Source organism: Bos indicus x Bos taurus, chromosome 5 (genome assembly GCF_003369695.1).
Source record: "Bos indicus x Bos taurus breed Angus x Brahman F1 hybrid chromosome 5, Bos_hybrid_MaternalHap_v2.0, whole genome shotgun sequence".
NCBI lineage: Eukaryota > Metazoa > Chordata > Mammalia > Artiodactyla > Bovidae > Bos > Bos indicus x Bos taurus.
In genome coordinates, this window is record NC_040080.1 from 52,586,183 (window position 1) to 52,607,187 (window position 21,005).

Below are 21,005 nucleotides of genomic sequence, written 5' to 3' on the forward strand. Positions count from 1 at the left end.
AATCAGAGTCTAGCTACAGAAAACACTGCAACTTAAGGATAATCATTCTCAATATTTTTTATTGTAAAAAACAATCAGACTTTCAAATGAATTTTAAAACTTTTTCAATATTATTTAATGAAAGAGTCTCATATTCTCATGTATAGTGTATATCAACATGTACTATTCGTCTGTCATATTTAATGAAAAACACCATTATTGTATGCTTGGAAAAATCCTTAAACCCATTCTCTAGTGAGTGTCCATCATAATTTAAACAATATTTTCTCCACTCAAAAAACAAACAAACAAAAATCTATGTAAAGATTACAGTCATTAAAAACCAAAGCAATACCTAGTTACATGCTTTACATATCCCATGAAAAAATAATTAAATTGTTCCTAATCCCTGATGCAAGGCACGTAAAAGCACCCGCACAAAACATCCATGTAAACAGCAATACAGTACATGATTTAAATAACATGAATGACTTTTACATGGCTTGACCTAAAGGAAAAATAAAATCCATCATGGCTACAGCTAAAAACCATGTTAAAATTCACAAGAATTTGTATCTCTTATTATAAAAAGAACAGGCTATATAATCTTTTAGAAAAAAAAAACTTCATAAATATTTTCATATTGAGAAACAACATGCTCCCTGGGTAAGAATAAAATCAGAATATTCAGATGTGATCAGGAGTAAATGCAAGCGGCATTTCTGAATACCCAGCTTTGATATCCACCAGGCCTAGTAGTCAGGACTATTTGTAGCACCATGGAATATGCATTAGAAAATCACAAAAGTACATTACTTCAAACTAACCTTGACATGAGGTTCACTTAGTCCACAGTAACAAACAGCAATGATGCAGATAATTGTTTTAAAATTACTGGCTTACTTGATTTATCTAGCAAGAAAAATTCTGTATTATTTATTTTAGTACATCTCATGTACATAAAGCACCAGTTTAAATAAGATTATCAAACAACCTCCAGCCTCTTGTTACTCAACCTGGAAGTTCATTTCTCATCATTTCTATGTTACATGCTAAAAGTCAAGGAGGATAAAATTAGAATGGTGGTAGATACTGAGAGAGAAGTTCAGTCTCCTTCCTATCAAATGTTATGTCTCTCAAGTAAAACACAGATGAAGTAGTGAAGTTTAAAAGGTTTTCTGCATTCTCTGGAACTTACCATCTCAGCAGAATAGTTTCTTCCTACAAGAGGATCAGCAGATGGGGGTGAGAGGACCAAAGGCGGGGCTCACGCCCTGGCAGGTAAGGCTGGGTTAACCTTGCTGCTGCAAGGCCATACTCTGTATTTCTACTGCAAACAACCTCACAAATGCTCACCACTGGTAAAGCAAGGAGGCCTGAGTGTGAACACAACTCAGGAAGCCCATTAAACACTGTGAAAAACTACCAGATGAGACTCCACCAAGGGTTAACCTCACAGATGAAAATCAGCACACTTGCCTCTTGACCAGCAGGAATCTTATTAGCAGCATGCCCTTCTTAGGCATGAAAAGGGAGAATGGTGCATCTAAGTTTATGCACAGTTCATAGTCAAGTGTCAAGATGCAGACTCTGGCATTTTTAAATTACAGGTTAAAAGTGACTCCCAAAAGAAAATTAATTTCTTCATAAATGAAATACAGTTTTATAAAAAAGCTGGAATGATGGTTAATTCAAATATAAAAACTCATATACAGAAAAACCCCTTTTCCTTCCAAACTACTTAGGTCCGTACAGTTGACTCCACTGTACCTTGATCACAACACCCGAATAAAATACGAATAAAATGCTTCAGCTAGCAAACCGAGGGCCACTTGACAACTGCATTAAAACTGCAGCATTTAAGCAGGGCTGAAAAACACCATCCTTAAACGTGGTTTCCTTCTTGTTCTTGCGTCCCACAGTGATTACTAAATGAAGGGATCTGGTCTGTAAACGACTGGGTCATCCACTGTCCATTCGGAATGTCACTGAAAGTTGATTCTCCATTGTCAGCAGCTGGGATGGGGGTGTGGGAGGGAGGAGAAGAACATTACTCTATTTAAAAGCTTTAAGTGATATAATTAGGAGATTTTAACAGTCTATTATAGGAGAGATGCTACTAAAATAGCTAAGCAAGCTTCTTGAATACAACTTAAATTTCTATTCTAAGATACAGGACTGATAAATTCTTGTTATTCAAGGAGGGAAATGCACCAAGGAGGACTTCGAGTCCGTAACTTCAAGTAAATGAGCTGTAAAAGCCTGTGTAGTTGAACATCAAATAACCATCGAATTTTCACTCTAAATCACTAAATAGACTTATTAAAGATTTTTTTTTTGATGTGGACCATTTTTAAAGTCTTTATTAAATTTGTTACAATATTGCTTCTATTTTGGTTTCCTAGCTGCAAGGCATGTGGGATCTTAGCTCCCCAACCAGGGCTCGAACTCAGGCCCTCTGTACTGTAAGGGGATATCCTAACCACGGGACTACCAGGGAAGTCCCCCAGTCACTAAATAGATTTTTGTATTTCTATTCCCATTCTTCAGTAATTAACTCTCTCTTAAAACAAACAAACAAAAAACCCTCTTTCCCTGAATCCTGGCAAAACCAAGTCTTTGAAAGGAACAAACAAGGGGGAGGGGACATACCCAGCCCATTTGAAGAGAATCCGCAAGGTTCACCAAGGCAGGGGTTTTCATTGTAAGCACCACCATATGCTGCTTCATAACCCGGGTCGTATTTTTCTTCCTTCACAGCCATCTTCTTTGCATCCTCTGTGAGGAGGGTAAGAGGGATTTAAAACTGACTTTATGTAACAATTTTGAAGATAGCCTTATTCAGCAATTATCAAGAATAAATCTTTTTCTTGAATTTCACATCCACGGAAACAACTTTCACATTAAACTCTTTTTAACATTAACAAAATAAACTCCTAAGAACTGTAAAAGCCTATGAGGTTTAATTTTAGGTGACCTACACTCCTGCTTGGCTTCTCAGCATGTGTAGGAACACTCATATTAGACTGGAAGCCCTTGATAAAAGGAGATTTTATAAGTGACTAACACTTGTTATCAGAACACTCTGGCTGCCAATAAATCATTTTCTTTTCTACTGCTTTTAAACTCACAACATACTTTCTATAAGGTAGATATACATGACGTGAACAACAGGACTGATTAACGGTAACGCACCTTGGGCGAGCTGTAGGTCAAATGTATATTGCACTTCTTGAACGTCTGTGTTTCGTTCAATGCCTTTCAACTGGTCTCTTAAGTCCTTCAGCTTAATGTAGTAATGTACTTTGTCCTGGGCGCGAGGAAACTGCGCACATCTTGCACTGGATGATGGCATCACATAGCAGAGCTAGAATCATAACATTTTACAGTTACAGAAATCTTATAATGCTACTGAATCCACTCATATTGAGATTAGCTGCTAAGTCACTTCAGTCGTGTCCGACTCTGTGCGACCCCAGAGACAGCAGCCCACCAGACTCCCCCGTCCCTGGGATTCTCCAGGCAAGAACACTGGGGTGGGTTGCCATTTGCTTCTCCAATGCATGAAAGTGAACAGTGAAAGTGAAGTCGCTCAGTCGTGTCCGACCCTCAGCGACCCCATGGACTGCAGCCTTCCAGGCTCCTCCATCCATGGGATCTTCCAGGCAAGAGTACTGGAGTGGGGTGCCATCGCCTTCTCTGTATTGAGATTAGAAACCTTCTTTTTCTTTGGATCAATAACTTGATACTTACCACATATCAATATATGCAAAATCAGTAACAGCAGTTGTGTTTGAGTTCAAATTTCTAATATTTACTTATTACAAAGTCAATAAATCAAAACCAATGAGTCTTTTCCCCCTCAGTGTTTGTACAAAAGGGCATATAATTATACAATGAAAAGTCTTTCCTCCTAATTATGTTTCTATCCACCTAGTTCTTCCCAAAGGCAATCTACACTGCTAGTTCCAGAGATAGTCCATTAATTTAGAATCAAATTAAAAAAAGAAAAAAACACACAAATGGTAACATGCTGTACTCCCTGTCCTGCACCCTGCTTTTTCACTCAACAATGTCTCTCAGAGGTAACTCTGTATCAGGTCTCTACATCAGAATAAGTTCCCTTTTTTATAGCTGTGTAGTAGTTTCATAATTTATTTAACCAGCATCTACCTATGGGCATTTAGGCTGTTTCCAATCTTTTAATATTATCAACTGTAGTGAAAAACCTTGTACATATTTAAATTTGAATATATGTGACTGTAACTGTTGGATAAATTTCTAGAAATGGAATAGCCAGAAAGCAGGATATTTATCATTTTGGATGATGGTGACAAATTGTCCTTCATAGAGTATATCAAAATATATATCTTATATATAAAAGAGTGAGACTGCTCAACCATGGACTTTCCGGTTGCAATTTTTTGTACTTTTTAAATTGGCCTCTATACCATGTATTATAGAAAAAAACCCCAAACCATTATTGACTTATTTTGTTTTGCTTATGCAGTATTTAGAAAAGCCTGATTCAGAGGTACAAATGCTACCAGGTTTTTGTAATAGCACATTTTTCCCATCTCAAGACAGCCTTCAATTAAAGTGATCCAGAAACTTGAAAAAGCAGATGTTTTTCAAAGCTGGATCACTAACATCATCAATACCTATGAATATTTCATGATAAAGAGTAAATTTTATAAGACAAATGCACTCATAGATCATTCATTGTAGGAGCCAAAGCTACCTATCTCGATATGATTCCAATTCACTTATTATTGCACTACTGTGATCACACATCCCAAGAGATATACCAAGGCTCCTCTGGCATTTCAGGGACAATAATGCTCTTTCTACAGGAAGGAGTGAATCATCTCTGAAATTTTACCCAAGGAGACAAGGGTACGCCTTTATTTAAAGAGTGATCAGTGCTACAACCTACTTTATCAATTACACATTTACTAGTTAAAAACAGAAGAAATTACAAACGAAGTTAAAATATATACTGGCGGCAGAAACTGTATTCCGAGGTCTCCACAGAAACTTGTTGGCACATTGGCTTATCATTTAAAAAATCATCTACAGCACAGAAGTCTGTGTGTGTGTATTTTTATTTCAGAAGTTGTAAACAAAACTTAAAACTATATTTAAGAAGCAAAATTTGAACCAAATGTCTGCAGAAAGTCCACAGAAATTTATATAGAGTTTTAAAACCAATGTGTTATTGTATGATGCCCTTATGTATAAGGTCAACAGCACCAAATGCCAGTCAGGTTGGCAGGATGCCTGTCTGCGACTGGACTGTTCTGTTTTTACGGCTCTAATGTGAGACTGGGCCAAGATACACCAACAAAGGGTGATAAGCAGCTTCACTGATCAGGACTGTGTCTATATTTACATGTTTGTTTCACAACTGAATAAGGGCTAACCTACTGGCATTTGGGAAGAACATCCTGTTAAATGTATTTTGAATGCAGCATGTGAGCAACCTCCTCTCAATATTTTGGCCAAATAATGTAACTAATGTAATGTTATAAAGGCATTTATCTGACAAATGTTTCTTTTTCTAATGTAACTGTAAAAGTATCTGAATTAATCTGCAACTATTAGTTCAAGTTACTATGCAGATATTATTCCACAAAATACAGTGCTTTTTTTTTTTTAATGGCAAAAATTACAATTGGACAGAACAAATAAAAAGGGAAAACCAGCTAGAAAAATTTGTATTTATCTGATTTACAAACGCAGTTTTAAGGACTTACAGTTTCTGTATCTGGGATCTTATGGGGTTGAAGTCCAAACTCTAAGTTCTTAACCTTTACGCCAAAAACTTCCTTACTAAAAATTTCGTAAATACCTAAAATGAAATACAAATATATTTACATTGCCCATAATGTTAATCAAAGAAAAAAGATAAAATTTAAAAGTAAATCTTACATTTTCCATTAAACACTGCTATTCGTGGCTGATATTTCTGTAATTTCTGCACTAGAATACGTCCTCCTTCACGAAATTCTTTACTAAAATTGAATTAAAAAGTAGTCAAAATATAAATATGGCAGTATTTATAATGTGCTAAATTCAGACAGCTTTCAATAAAAGAGCAAATCATAAAACTGCTATCCTCAGCTTGAACTAGTTAGATACCTAGCATGCTCCTGGAGTGTGTACAGCACAAGTATGGCCAAGGTACCAACCTATCAAACCGAATGTTCCATAATCACCTGGAAAGATCCTTGCTGCCTGGTGTTGTCCTTTCCACCATATTGGTAAATCCAATACCATATTTCCCTGGTAGAGTGTGATCATCCATGTGACTCAGTTGGACCTCACTCAGCCCTGACATAAATAGGCACTTCCCTGTGAACAAGAGAGTTTAATTTAGAAAAAGTTCAGTTTATTTCTGTAAGTCAAAGGTTTTTCTGCCTCATGAATTATGTGGGTCTATTCTCGAAATTAAAAAAAAAGAAAAAAGATTTAGTATATTTAAAAAATTATAACACAGGTCAAATACCATACCAAGCAGTTTTATGTGCTGGGTACTATGCTAAGTCCTTCATATGGATTATTTCATTTAATCATCATAGCTATCTTATGAGATATCACTATTATTTATCTCTTTTTAATAGGGGGTCGAAGGAAACGCTTGTTGAGTATACAGCCAGGCAGCGTAGTAAACTCTGAAATTGTTTAGCTTTTTAACAACTGGAAGTAACACCACCTGCCCCTGGAAAACCCCAAACAGATGAAATATACACCAGTGACTCAGGGCTTCAGACATACTGACAGAGGAGAAAATAAAAAGTGAAATATCTCTAGAAATTTTTTTTTGCAAATAATGGAGACAACATGTTATTAGTTCTAAAAATATATTACTATCATTTGTCCTAAAAGTGTTTTTCTTTTCTTTTTTCTTGGCTGCACTGCATACATGTAGGATCTTAGTTCCCTGACCATGGACTGAACCTATGGCCCCTGCAGTGTAAGTGCTGAGTCACTGGACTGCCAGGGAAGTCCCCTGTCCTAGAAGTTTTTAAATGCTGCACTAAGATAATCAGCTAGTGTTTCCTGATAATCTGTTGCACTCCTGATTGTCTGTTCAGATCAGATCAGATCAGTCGCTCAGTCGTGTCCGACTCTTTGCGACCCCATAAATCGCATAAGATGATTTATATATAAGATAATACAACAGGAGTTATACTTGGTTTTAAAGCTCACTCTAAAAGTATGAGGGTCTTAAATATTAATTTCTGCCTGATGGAAATTATCCATAGAGAATGTCTACAATCAGAGCATTTCTTAACTACTACAACTTGATGGCCAATGTATTTCATTTCTCCTAATTAATAAGATGAGTAGAACTCTGGAAAGGTATTAAGTTTTGTGTCTGCATTGGCATGATTACTGTTAATATTCTGTAGATAACAACCAAGAAAAGAAAAAATTGTTTTAAAAAAAGATAGTAAAACTCACTGAAAACAAACAAAAGAGAAAGTATTCCTTTCCATATCCCTCCACTCTTATAAACCAAAATGTTAAGTGTCAGAGGATTTCACACCTTTCATTTTTTTGTACACACACATTGAAAAGATATATGTATACTTACTCAACCAGTTTCTTTTTAAAAACATATTTTGGTTTAAAAAAAACAAACAGACAAACCCAAACTATTAACAAGGACATCTAGTTTAAAAGTAAAATAGTAAAAGAAGGTTAAGCACTTACAAAAATGGTTTCCAGGTCCAGGGTAGTGATGCCCTTTGTAAGCAGCCATCAGTCCTGGATTTATGCCAATCTACAAAACAAAATGTTTATATATTTTAGTCTTGAAAAGTAGGCTTATGTCTTAGGGCTTCTGTGGAGGAGTGGTGAATTGATTAAAATAAAAATTTAATCCAGCATCATAAGCTTTATCATCTACTCTTGACCTGAACAAAGCATTCCATTTTGAGGAAAGAGATTTCCTTTATATTAAAGTTTTGCTTTTTTTTTTTTCCTTTGTGGCTGCGTTGTGTGGCTTGGGGAATGTTCCCTGACCAGAGACTAACCCTGGGCCCTGATAGTGAAGGCCTGGAATCCTAACCACGAGACCAGTGGGGAACTCCTTGCTGTTGCTTTCAAAAATCAGTTTGAGTCCCTTATATCCCCAGCACCCTCACTCCCAACTGTCCTGGAACAATCAATCAACCAGAGCTCATGTCCAGCTTAAGTCTGTTTCTCAGCTCCCCAAAAGCAGCTGACTCTACATCACCTACATAGTTGTCTACATGCTGATGTTTCCTACAGTTACTGACAAAAATCAAAGTTCAGAATCAGTGTTATCATTCATGGAGAAACCACAGTGTCATGCAACCTAAGTGATTCATGTGGATCATTTTGTGTAATTGCCAGAGGACCCACTCCATCCTATCATCACACCTGCTTCATCAACGAGCAAATTAAGTGTTCAGGAAGGCTAAAGCTTGTCCATGGTCATACACCCACATAGCAACATCTGAAACCAGACAGCCTTGCCCTAGAGCCCACCATCTTAAACACACCCATATGATACAACCTGAAGAAGGTGACACCATTTACCACCATAAGGATTCTCAGAAACGGTTCTTTTCAGCAAAATGCTTTTTGCAAGGATATGGTTAAGTTACGTTAATCCACCAATGCTACTTATAAACCCAAAGGAGGACAAAATCCTTACAATTACAATGTCCAGATTGAAGGTCAAAATGTCTGGTAGAGTCTTGGTCAGAAGTTCAGCTTCTGAAACACCATTGAAACGGTCCACTTTTCTTTTCACTTTAAATGTGTCTGTAATTTTTTCTTGCTTTTCTTTTGACTTTGTGGACTTGCCAGATTTTTTGGCCTCAGCAGGTTCTGGGGGCTCCACTGGCGTTTTTGGTTCTGTTGTTCTGGGTTTTCTTTTCCTTCCTTTTGGAGGAGTCTCTGAAACACAATGATTTCCAGGATATAGCTGCAGAAAACCTTAACTTACAAACTTTATGCAGCTTTCCCAGAAAAGTCACCCATCAACATCCTTAGCTTTCTCTTCTATTTCATGACATCACTCTCCTCTGTAACGTCTCCCCCTTCCGTCACCGGAGAACTGGGTCTATGTGGTCCCAACCCCACCTTCCTTCCTCTGCTGGCAGTTCTTGGGATGAGAGATCCTTAACAATCACAGATTGATTTTCCATACACTCTTACCTGGCATCATGGCTTCTCCAGGGACACAAAGTAGCTACATACCATTTATAAGAATTCTAAATGTAAATACATAAATAACTAAATGAACAAATGAAAGAACAAATAGAAAAACAGGGAGGAGCAGAAACATTTTAACTCAGTTTCCCTGTAATTTCCAGCAGAAGAAAACTTCAAATGGTTTGCGGGCTTCTTTCCCCTGAACTGAGTGTATACTCTGTTCTTCACACAGTCGAGGAGGTGAATTGAGAGATGCCAGGGATGAACTCTCTGGGCTGGCAGTGTTTGTCTAAAGGTAAGACTAGGACTCTGATCTCAGGACCTTAAACAGTTTGTCAACCCTGGCCCTGCTGACATCTTAGGTGGAATAATTTAGCAACAGTGGCCTCTACTCACTAGATGCCAGCAGCATCCTGCCAGTCATGATGACCAAGTGTCTCCAGACAATGCCATAAGCCCCTCAGGGGAAAATTACCCATGGACAAGAACCAGTGACATAAAATTATCCAACAAGAAGCCTTGCCATTTTACTCACAACTCCCCTAATACGGCTCTTCATCTCTCAGGCCCCCACCCTATTCCACTATTATTTGGCGTTTTCTCATCTGAGCCTTCCATCCATCCTCTTTTCTGTTCACATTGCTTCAGCCACTGCCTGTGCCAAGGGATCCACCTCCATCAGCTTGTAGCTGTCCTAGTGCTTCCTGCCCAGAAAAACAGAGGAGTTGAAGGCAGGGGGACCTTCAACGCAGTGGACTTACACGTGCTCTGCAACCATAAACGGAAACTCAGCACTCTCCTCACACCACACTGATGCACGGGGGAAATCATTACCCTCTCCCCACCATCCACTGCTTAATCTGTCCTTCTCTTCTAACTCTCTGTCTTGGTGAATGGTACCTCCTTCTTCCAACTGCCTGGGAGTGACTTCTAGACTCCTCTATCTTCCTCATCCCCCTGCATGAAATCCATTAACATGGCCATACCTCCAAGTTCTGCCCTGCTCTCTACCATCTTATTTTATTTACATTTTTAGATATATATTTTATATTTCTCTGTTACAGTCTATTCTCTAGAATATTCAAATGTCAGTCTATTTATTAAGTCACTCTCTGTTTCCATTCTGTCTATAGCTTCCTATTGCCTTCAGAATAGAACACACATTCTTTAGGTTAAACAAGCCTTGCTTGCCCCTATCTAGACTCTTCTCTCACTACTTCTTTGCTCCACTCCAGTCTCCAATGACAGAGAATTAGGTTTTTCAACCATGTCATGCTTCCTCACGTCTATAGTTTGATGCATGCCACTCCCTCAGCCTGGAACTTTCCTCCTCCCATTCTTCCTGTACTGCTCCCTCACCCTTGAACTTCAGAGCTCCATGAAGCTGCCTCTGAGCCTCAGTCCGAGTTAGGTGCCAGCCCCACAGCATCCTGTATTCCTCTTCACCACTTGGAGTGCTGAGGAGTTTCACATTCACTTTTATTTTCTCTTATGAGATGATTTGAGGGCAGAAGCGATGTTCTTTTATACCACCAAACCTATCAGAGTGCCTGAAACCTAGTAAGTACTTAAAAAGTAGATTAAATTTTTTAACACAAAAACAGAGTTAAAATTCATCATTAAACCCTTTCTTAAATAAGTTGGCTGATGCCATGGCAATTTTCCAAACTATCCTGGCGAAAACTACCTCGTGTGGGTTCCTGAGCAGGTGCTGGGGCGGGAACTTCGGCTGGCATTTCTTGCGCGTTTATAACTGCCATGTCAGGAGCTTCAGTCATCATTTGTTGGAATGGAAATGTATAAAAAGCTTGAGCTTGCTGAAGAGAATAGCTGAAAGAACAATTAAGGATAAGACAGGAAGACAAAATTACCCAAATGTAAGTTTAAATGATCTGCTCTTAAAAACCCCCAGGATTCAATCATTTCTAACCAGATTATAGAATTTATTTAGAGTTGACAAGAGGAGCAAAGAGAGGCGGAAGATCTATCCCCCTATATACGTTTACCCAGTCTTCACCTGGTGCCTACCAACCAACTGTAATGAACTCTTACACACTGATGTGTCATCAGTAAAACTTACCAGGCCTGTTAGGCAAGCCTATACTTTCCCTGAAATGAGATCATGGGAATTTTCCGGCAGAGCTGAAAGGCCACAAACCCATACAGAGTTGAAATATCCACAAAAATAATTTGTATTCCTACCTTCAGTATCTAATTCTCTTGTCACAGAAATCCTCTGCAATGTAACCTTTTTATGTTCAGCTTTATTGAGATATACTTGATACGTTGCAACATTGTTTAGGTTTAATGTGTACAACAGTGCTGACCTGACACACATATACTACAAAATGATCACCACCAAAGCCTTAGCCAACACTTCCACCAGGGCACCTAATTACCATTTCTTTTTTGTGGTGAGAACGTTTCAAATCTGCCCTCTCAGCAGCTTTCAAGTGCATCCCTCAGGATCATCGGCTAGAATCACCACGCTGTACATTCTAGATCCCCAGAACCTGTCAATCTTATAACTTGAGCTTTGTGCCCTTTGACCACCATCTCCCCATCCTACCCCCCCATCTGTTTTTTAATGGTCGCTGGATTTTTTGCCATTAAATGAGGGTTAGAAATATATCTTTCTATAAATATCTGTGAATTTATGGGAAAGACCACTCTAAACTTCTCTTCTGAACACAATTTAAATGCTGTTTAAAGTGTTTTGTTCAGTGTAAGGAACACAGGCCTTCACAATACTGCCAAAAAGTATTTCTGGGGGCTATAAATTACTACTGCAAGCTGTTGCTATCAGCACAGAGCTAGGGAAGAAAACACACGTTTTATGAAACTCGAGTGACAGCTGATGCCAAAAAATGCCATTAAACATGCAGAAGGAAGAAAAGCACTAGGAAATAAAATGAGTAACGACGTTTACCATTTGCAGAGAAAAGCCATGTTTTCTCTGACAAGCTACTCTACTTAATGGCGTTCTCTTCCTGTAACGTGTGGAGAAAGAAAACAGGGTGCTCAGAAAGCAGAGGTTAAAAAGGCGAACTTAAAAAAAAAAGGCAAACTAGTACATTGTAAACGGGTGAGCTTCACAACATGTAAATCATATCTTAATAAAATGCTTTTTGTTTTTTTAAAAAGGCAAACCAAAACATTTCCAGAAGGAACTTAAATGGCCCATGCAGACACAGGGTCACAGAATGTTGGCGGAGTAGCTAGGCTAGAGCACTGGATACTGAAAGAAAGACTGGGGCCCAAACTCAAGGGACAAACCACTGGAGAAGCATTTTAGCTTCAAGCTATCTCTAAGGGGTAAGATGGTAAAGAAAAGGTGAAGAATTAGTGAGAACGATATTAAACTATCTTAAAAGAGTTTTATTTCCTTAAATATAGTTTTCGATTTATACAAAAATAAAGACAATACGGTGATTTAGTACACTACAGAACATCAACATGAGAATACTATGCAGTTACAAAAATTAAGTTTATTAATATTTAAAAGCACAGAGAATGTTTAATATAAAGTGGAAAAGAATATAAAACGGCATTGTGAGCCAAGGCTGCATGTAGAGAAAGCATGTAGGAAAGGACTAGAAATTAAGATGTAAAATTAAAAAGAAGCGAAGGGCTTAAACCTTGCCTGGCAAGAAGTCAAATGTCCTTTTTGTTCACACTTTTCTTTAGTAACACTCACAGCACTTTTGGATGAACCAGTTGTTCCATGTTAAAGACTCAGATATTCTAATGAGGAGCTAGATATAGCTGAGTTAGTCGAGCGATCTCGTGTGGCTGCCCTCTGGAAATTCTAGTAAGATATAACGTGATTTTTGATTGTGGCCAGTAACAGGGTCCTGAGACGCCAAGAGCCCCATTCAGCTTGAATATATAAAAGAACACTCCTGTGGTCATGGTGAGTGAGTGGCCAAAAGCATGTGGGAAGGTCTGTTCTTAGCTTGTCACAGCGTCATCAGGACGGCGTCTCACTCTCCCCCATGTTTACTGTTACGGCTCTGAGTTTCACCCATCTGTCCCATTTTGAGTACTTCACAAAAATCCACTACTAAAATATATAACAGAGAAGGCAATGGCAATCCATTCCAGTACTCTTGCCTGGAAAATCCCATGGACGGAGGAGCCTGGTAGGCGGCAGTCCATGGGGTCGCTAAGAGTCGGACACGACTGAGCGACTTCACTTTCACTTTTCAATTTCATGCATTGGAGAAGGAAATGGCAACCCACTCCAGTGTTCTTGCCTGGAGAATCCCAGGGACTGGGGAGCCTGGTGGGCTGCCATCTATGGGGTTGCACGGAGTCGGACATGACTGAAGCGACGCAGCAGCAGCAGCAGCAGCAGCAGCAAAATATATAAATCAGGGAAACAACGTTCACATTACAAAAGGGTTGTGAACTTAAAAAATGTCCAAAATGTGGCTCCGTTAGCATACTATCAGATCATTAAATTCTGAGGTTCAAAAACTGAAAATCGAAGTTTTAGATGTCAACTGGCTGACAAAAAAGTAAAAAAATAAGAGAAAATGCAGTCTTATTTTAGAGATGTGTATCAATTTAGAAAAAAAAATTCAGAAACTTGTCTATAATATAGATGTGTCCCTCAATTGTTCTAAAATTATCCCTGGCACTTTATCATAAGATGAATTAGAAAGGAAATAGAGAACACTATGGATAATAGAATGTGTAAGTTCTGAGGAAATAGACTCTTTCTGAGCATTTGATTTAGCTTGATCATCTTCACAGCTTCCTAACAATAGCTGGAACAAAAGGAAAGAGGGTGGCCTACAACATTCTTACTACTTGGCAGAAGACGGCATTCCACGTGTACGAAAACCTTCATGAAACTGCAATTCTGGATAATTTCATTCCTATTATCTGATAAAGGTTAAGTTTGGAAGCAGCATGAACCTATTTCAAACTTAATGTGGATATAATTCCTAAATACATTTGCTGTGTATATAAACATAGGATAACTGCCCCTTCGTATCAGAATTCTGCAGTGTTTATAACAATACTTTTCTCTGTGTGAGAGACAGCAGAAGAGGCGCAGTTAGTTAAGCCATTCACCCTCTCAGGACCTCCCTTCCCTCCCCATGAAAATGAGGGGGAGATTTCTGTGATTTCCACATATAAGGAGAAAGTGCAGGAAATAGGACCAAATCTGTCCAGACTCAGAAGAGGCCCTGAAACATTGTAATTTTCTGTAATTCCCTGATATCCAACTCAAGAGCATGACAAATGATTTTACTTCCCTGTTGACTTTTGTCCCCTTATCATCTATGTCTGTCCTCAGGATGATGGTTTTGCACCTCTCCCCTTTGCCTGCAGTTAACCCTCTACTCTCTCCTAGCCTCCACAGAACACCCTCTTCACTTGAACAGTGCTCAAAGGACTGGTTTTCTACCACTGTCTGAAATTTGATGAACTGTGCATTTTTGAACTGTCTTTCTCAAAATACACACAAACACACATACAAACACACACAGTCGATTAAGTAAGGAGTCCAGTTAATTTGGATTTTGCTGTATTTCAAAAACTTAACACTTGGAGGTTTCTCTAAGATGAGTAACTTCTTTAATCCTCAGTCATTTTCCACTGTTCTAAAGATGTAAGTTGAAGATGTAAGTTCAATGGGAAGGGAGGTGGGAGGGGGGTTCAGGATGGGGAATACGTGTATACCCGTGGCAGATTTATGTTGATGTATGGCAAAACCAACACAATATTGTAAAGTAATTAACCTCCAATCAAAATAAGTTTATATTTTAAAAAAATAATAAAAGTCATTAAATTGAACATTTAAAGCTGGTTAAAATAATAAAATTTATTTTTAATGTATAATGAAATTTAAAAAAAAGATGTAAGTTGCTTTTTCCCTAAATATATTTGTCTTAGTCCCTTCAGGTTGCTATACAAAACACCACAGATTGAGTGGCTTATAAACAACAAATATCTGTGTCTCACAGTTCTGGGGGTTGGAAAGTTCAAGTCCAAAGTGCTGGCAGACTCAGTGTCTGGAGAGTACCTGCTTTCTGGCTCATTTTAGGTTGCCTTCTTGCTGTGTCCTCACATGGCAGAAGGGGTGAGGGGTCTCTCTGGGACCTCTTTCACTACTCCCGTTTAGGTGGGCTTGGGCCTCATGGCCTCATCACCTCCAAAAGACCCCATCTCCCAATGTTCACACTGGGGCTTAGAGGTTTCAACATAAGAATTCTGGATAGACACAAACAACACAGCAACATTTTATTACCTTCATTTAAACAAGCATATAAACACTGAACACTTACAAAATATCAATGTTGAATAAACTAACTGCTCAACCAAAAGGGACTATTACATAAATTATGATGAAATACTATCCTAGCTATCTAAAAGACTACAAAGCTGAGAGCCAAAGAATTGATGCTTTTGAACTGTGGTGTTGGAGAAGACGCTTGAGAGTCCCTTGGACTGCAAGGAGATCCAACCAGTCCATCCTAAAGGAAATCAGCCCAGAATATTCACTGGAAGGACTGATGCTGAAGCTGAAAATCCAATACTTTGGCCACCTGATGCAAAGAACTGACTCCCTGGAAAAGACCCTGATGCTGAGAAAGATTGAAGGGGGGAGGAGAAGGGGACGACAGAGGATGAGATGGTTGGATGGCATCACTGACTCAATGAGTTTGAGTAAACTCTGGGACTTGGTGATGGACAGGGAAGCCTGGTGCGCTGCAGCCCATGGGGTTGCAAAGAGTCAGACATGACTGAGCGACTGAACTGAACTAAAATATCTAAAGTCTACATTCAATATTGCTAAGTGGGAATGTGTGCATTCACCATGCATTACGGGGTACTTGCTGTGCAGAGTCTATTTAGATACTGTGGACTTAAAAACAGAACAAGCCAGAACCCCCAATTTATTGAACTCTTATGCATACAGCATAATTTCAAGTTTCCTCACTATATGATCATTTTTCTGGAGCTTAAGATAAAATAAAAATGCTCCATAGCCTCATTGACCTGAAACTGGGCAGAGTGATCAAATTCTTCATTCTGGAGACACATAACAAAATCCATTACATTAGCTTTCCTGGCACCCACATTATACTGTTGATTCGTACTGAGTTTACCATCAGTGAAAACTGCCCTTCACTGCTGCTCCCTCATCTCACACTAAAAGATGCTTCACATTCTAGTCAGCTGGGACTAACCTGGATTCTGACTCAGTCTATCAATTCCAGAAACCCCTCCCAGAGTTGGGTCACTCAAATATTTTATCAGCATGCCATTACCACCTCAAAGCTGTTAAACTGTGAAAAGCTGGGGTAGGAGGACTACATGGCACATCAGTATAGACCTCTCTTCCGTCTGCCTTTGATTCTCGGTAGTAAAGCAGTTTTGATTTCACCCCATATGACCACTATTGCCAACATGTGCTGGATCATCGAAAAAGCAAGAGAGTTCCAGAAAAACATCTATTTATGCTTTATTGACTATGCCAAAGCCTTTGACTGTGTGGATCACAATAAACTGTAGAAAATTTTGAAAGAGACAGGCATATCAGACCACCTGACCTGCCTCTTGAGAAACCTGTATGCAGGTCAGGAAGCAACAGTTGGAACTGGACATGGAACAACAGACTGGTTCCAAATAGGAAAAGGAGTACGTCAAGGCTGTATATTGTCACCCTGCTTATTTAACTTCTATGCAGAGTACATCATGAGAAACGCTGGGCTGGAAGAAGCACAAGTTGGAGTCAAGATTGCTGGGAGAAATATCAATAACCTCAGATATGCAGATGACACCACCCTTATGGCAGAAAGGGAAGAGGAACTAAAAAGCCTCTTGATGAAAGTGAAAGAGGAGAGTGAAAAAGTTGGCTTAAAGCTCAACATCAGAAAATGAAGATCATGGCATCTGGTCCCATCACTTCATGGGAAATAGATGGGGAAACAGTGGAAACAGTGGCTGACTTTATTTTTTGGGGCTCCAAAATCACTGCAGATTGTGATTGCAGCCATGAAATTAAAAGATGCTAACTCCTTGGAAGGAAAGTTATGACCAACCTAGACAGCATATTAAAAAGCAGAGAGACATTACTTTGTCAACAAAGGTCCATCTAGTCAAGGCTATGGTTTTTCCAATAGTCATGTATGGATGTGAGAGTTGGACTATAAAGAAAGCTGAGCACCGAAGAATTGGTGCTTTTGGACTGTAGTGTTGGAGAAGACTCTTGAGAGTCCCTTGGACTGCAAGGAGATCCAACCAGTTCATCCTAAAGGAGATCAGTCCTGGGTGTTCATTGGAAGGACTGATGTTGAAGCTGAAACTCCAATATTTTGGCCACCTGATGCGAAGAGCTGACTCATCTGAAAAGATCCTGATGCTGGGAAAGGTGGAGGGCAGGAGGAGAAGATGACAGAGAATGAGATGGTTGGATGGCATCACCGACTCAATGGACATGGGTTTGGGTGAACTCTGGGAATTGGTAATGGACAGGGAGGCCTGGTATGCTGCGGTTCATGGGGTTGCAAAGGGTTGGACACGACTGAGTGACTGAACTGAACTGAATATGACCACCACCATCCCATCCTCATCTTCCCACAAGAGGCAGTGGAATTAGACTTTGAAGTTACACTGCCTGGATTCAAACTTCAGGTCTGCCACTAACTAACCCTGTAGGCAGGTTCCTTAATCTTTTCACGTTCTTGCTTCCACATCTGTAAAATAGGAAGAAAAGCACCTAATTTATTGATTTTGAGGATTAAATTAGTTAACACATATAGAACACTTAAAACAGAGACTGGTAGGGAATTCCCTGGTGGTCCAGTGGTTTGAACTCAGCTTCAACTGCCGATGGCAAAGGCTGGGGAACTAAGATCCCATAAGCCATGTGACCCAAAACAAAAAAGCAAACAAAATCCCCAAACAGTGCCTGGTATATAATACATTTGTCATAACAAAAACGGAGGAAACAGGAGATGATGAAATATTTTAGGTACTCCTGTCATCTCCTTCTGATGCTATCTAACCTAGTATCATTATCAAAAGGGGAAAGAACCTAGCTGGGTAGGTCTTGCTTTATTCAACTCACATTTTTGCCTAATGATCAGTATCCTTTTAAATATGCTCAATAACCACTGAGAAATAAAAATTTTACTAAGGTTCAAAGTCAATAAATTCCATGGTAGAGTCTACTTTTGGAAAATAAAAGGGACCCATGTGTTTATATTTGGGCTTAAGGCCCCTCCGCTGTTTTCTGCAGATTCTTAAAGAATGTTGTAATCTTGTCTCTCACTTGAAATACAACTGATTTGGGCCAGGAAACATGATTTCTGCTAGAGCAGCTGAAACTTCTCTTAAATGCCCTCATTGATCTTGAGGTTTACATCTCTCTTACAGACATCCATTTGCCATTTTCCATCTACATTCAATTTTCTTAACATGAAAAGAAAAATCAAAATCAGAACTAAGTGCTTATGTTTTCTGTCATCTAATAACATGTCAGTGAACTAGGAAGAAAACCCAAACCTCTACACTAATGAAGAGTCTTAGTCTCTTTAGCATTTCTAGAAAGTTCCAATCTCATTTGAAGGTTAATCGTTCCTGTCTGTATTCTCAGTGGTCTGTTTCACACCTTTCCAGTTATTGATTCAGCATCCTACTTCCCATCTCTGGTAAATCTCTTTTTCATGCCTGAGCTCATTAGAAACATACACGGGTCCTCTTCTTCCTTTTCTTCTCTCTTGTTAGTACTTTCTAAGACTCTTGAACTCTCTTCTCATTCTTAAAAAAAAAGGGTCTACATCTGTAAGATGTAGTTTTTTGAAATTAATTTCTTCCAAAATAAAAAGGAAATTAACTATACCAAACATTCCATGATGAGCACAAAGTCAAGGATGACAAAGCACTACTTTCTCAGGATTACCAGGGGCCTGAGTCATTTCAGAATCCCCAACAAAATACTCCTTAGAGTATTAACACAGAGTTACCCATACTTCCCAAAGTGAAAATATTAAGTCAGAATAAAAAATGGTCTATAACCCAATGGATTCAGTTAAGACCAAATAGAAGTCAGACAGTTTTGAGTTAAACATTGTACCAGAGAAACCTATTACTTTGCTGTAAGACACTCCCCGTGTGCATTCTAGAACCTACACAATGGCCAACTGGACTCTGCCATTTTTTTTAAGGTACTTGAGCATACAGATTTTGGTGTCTCCGAATGGCCTGGAACAAATCTATGGATATAAGAGAGATGACTGCAATCTATTTGATGGTAGGCGTTTACCCAGGTTTCAATTCTGATCTGAATGAAGATTATAAAGACAGGAGAGATTTCCACAAGTTTTATTTGTAAAGTTCTTTAGGGAAAGAAATGGAGTTCTTTATTTCAGGATTTGATTCATGTCAGGATGAAGTCTGCACTTTATCTCCTTCCCTAAACTCTAAGACAATCTCTGTTGGTTACTAAAGCACTTCCCTTCCACCTAACACTGACTCACAGCATGTCAGAACCAGATTCCACAGACGCCCTATTTTACAGACATCAACAGGCCCAGAGAACTTCAGTGTCTTCCCCAAGTTTAGAGCCCCAAATCAGGATAATTCTTAATGAGGTCTAACAGTATTGTATTCTGATGTAAACTTTTTTTTCCTTTATTCTTAGTTTTTCATTTGGCTTTCCATCAGAGGTTCCAATTTCGAAATCTCTGCTTTTGCAAAAGTCCCTACGCACCTCACACTCCCCAAAGGGCACATGACAAGTAAATACTTAAGATCGTCCCCAAGACCACTAGAACACAATTTTAGACAACTTATTGGAACTGTTATTCCTAGTTTAAGAATTCAAGAGCTCTAGAATGGCAACGTTATCCACCTCGTGCCCCTTAGGTACACCGTTGAGGAAGAAAGCCACAGTAAACCTACAACTCTGAGATGAAAACTCCTAGAGTGATACATAAAGTCTACAGAGAGACTTCCCTGTAGCACAAACGGTAAAGAACCTGCCTGCCATGCAGGAAACCAGAGTTCGATTCCTGGATTGGGAAGTTCCTCTGGAGAAGGGAATGGCAATCGCAAAGAGTCGGACACGACTGAGCGACACACACACACACACACACACACACACACACACACACACACACACACACACACACACACACACACACACACACACACACACACACACACACACACACACACACACACACACACACACACACACACACACACACACACACATACATGTGACACTTCATCCTTACAGCTGTGCATGATAATGAGGGTGAAGGAAATGTAGCGGAGAAAGGTATCCGGGAAGAAACATTAATTGGAGACTGCAGGTTGCTTACGACCGCATTTTAATGTCAGCTAGGTGTCTGGAAGGACTTAGGTAAAAAGTGGCCTAAGCAGGCCGTCAGTGCGCATGCGCGGCCCGGACCTTGCTACAGGGACCACGCGGCCTTAAGGAACCCCGGCGTGCGTGCGCGTGTGTGCGCGTGTGTGCGCGCGCGCGCCCGCGGCCTGCCCCGCGGCGAGGGGCGCGGGGGGAGGGGCGGTGTTCCGCCCCGGCCTTACCTGCCCGCGTTCTCTGTTTCCATTCCCTGCTGCCGCTCGCGCGCGCAGCTACTCAGGCCCGCAACCCAGCGACTCTGTAGTACCGCGGCGCACGAATGGCGGTACGGTAGTAACCAGACACTCGGACTCGATTGCTGGCAGAACTCGGACAGTGGCTGGTGCATAGGCTCCTCCCCCAAGCTTCCAATTCCCCCTCCCCCACTAGGCCAGCCCCACCCTCAGCGCTGCCCTTCCGTCTGCTCAGAGCCAAATCCCACGCC

At 39.7% G+C, this 21,005-nt stretch overlaps 1 protein-coding gene across 1 annotated transcript; it reads right to left on the bottom strand.

Moving 5' to 3' along the window:
* Positions 1–41: 41 nt before the first annotated feature.
* On the bottom strand, positions 42–20,933 carry TDG (thymine DNA glycosylase). The gene is made up of 10 exons (XM_027541937.1): positions 20,746–20,933; positions 10,859–11,001; positions 8,669–8,913; positions 7,699–7,768; positions 6,198–6,333; positions 5,911–5,993; positions 5,736–5,830; positions 3,175–3,346; positions 2,632–2,757; positions 42–1,995 (listed from the first exon to the last, which is right to left on the bottom strand). Exons 1-10 carry the CDS (start codon positions 20,907–20,909, stop codon positions 1,865–1,867), a joined length of 1,365 nt encoding a protein of 454 aa, XP_027397738.1. The 5' UTR covers positions 20,910–20,933; the 3' UTR covers positions 42–1,864.
* Between the last annotated feature and the right edge of the window lie 72 nt (positions 20,934–21,005).

What these genes read in the sequence shown, in the direction of transcription:
- TDG (XM_027541937.1), bottom strand. Translation starts at nt 20,909, where the DNA reads ATGCACCAGCCACTGTCCGAGTTCTGCCAGCAATCGAGTCCGAGTGTC. An exon ending in TGGACCTGGAAACCATTTTT is followed by an intron (nt 6,334 to 7,698) that starts GTAAGTGCTTAA and finishes TCTTGTTCACAG; the next exon opens with GGAAGTGCCTATTTATGTCA. An exon ending in GGCAGCAAGGATCTTTCCAG is followed by an intron (nt 5,994 to 6,197) that starts GTGATTATGGAA and finishes ATTCAATTTTAG; the next exon opens with TAAAGAATTTCGTGAAGGAG.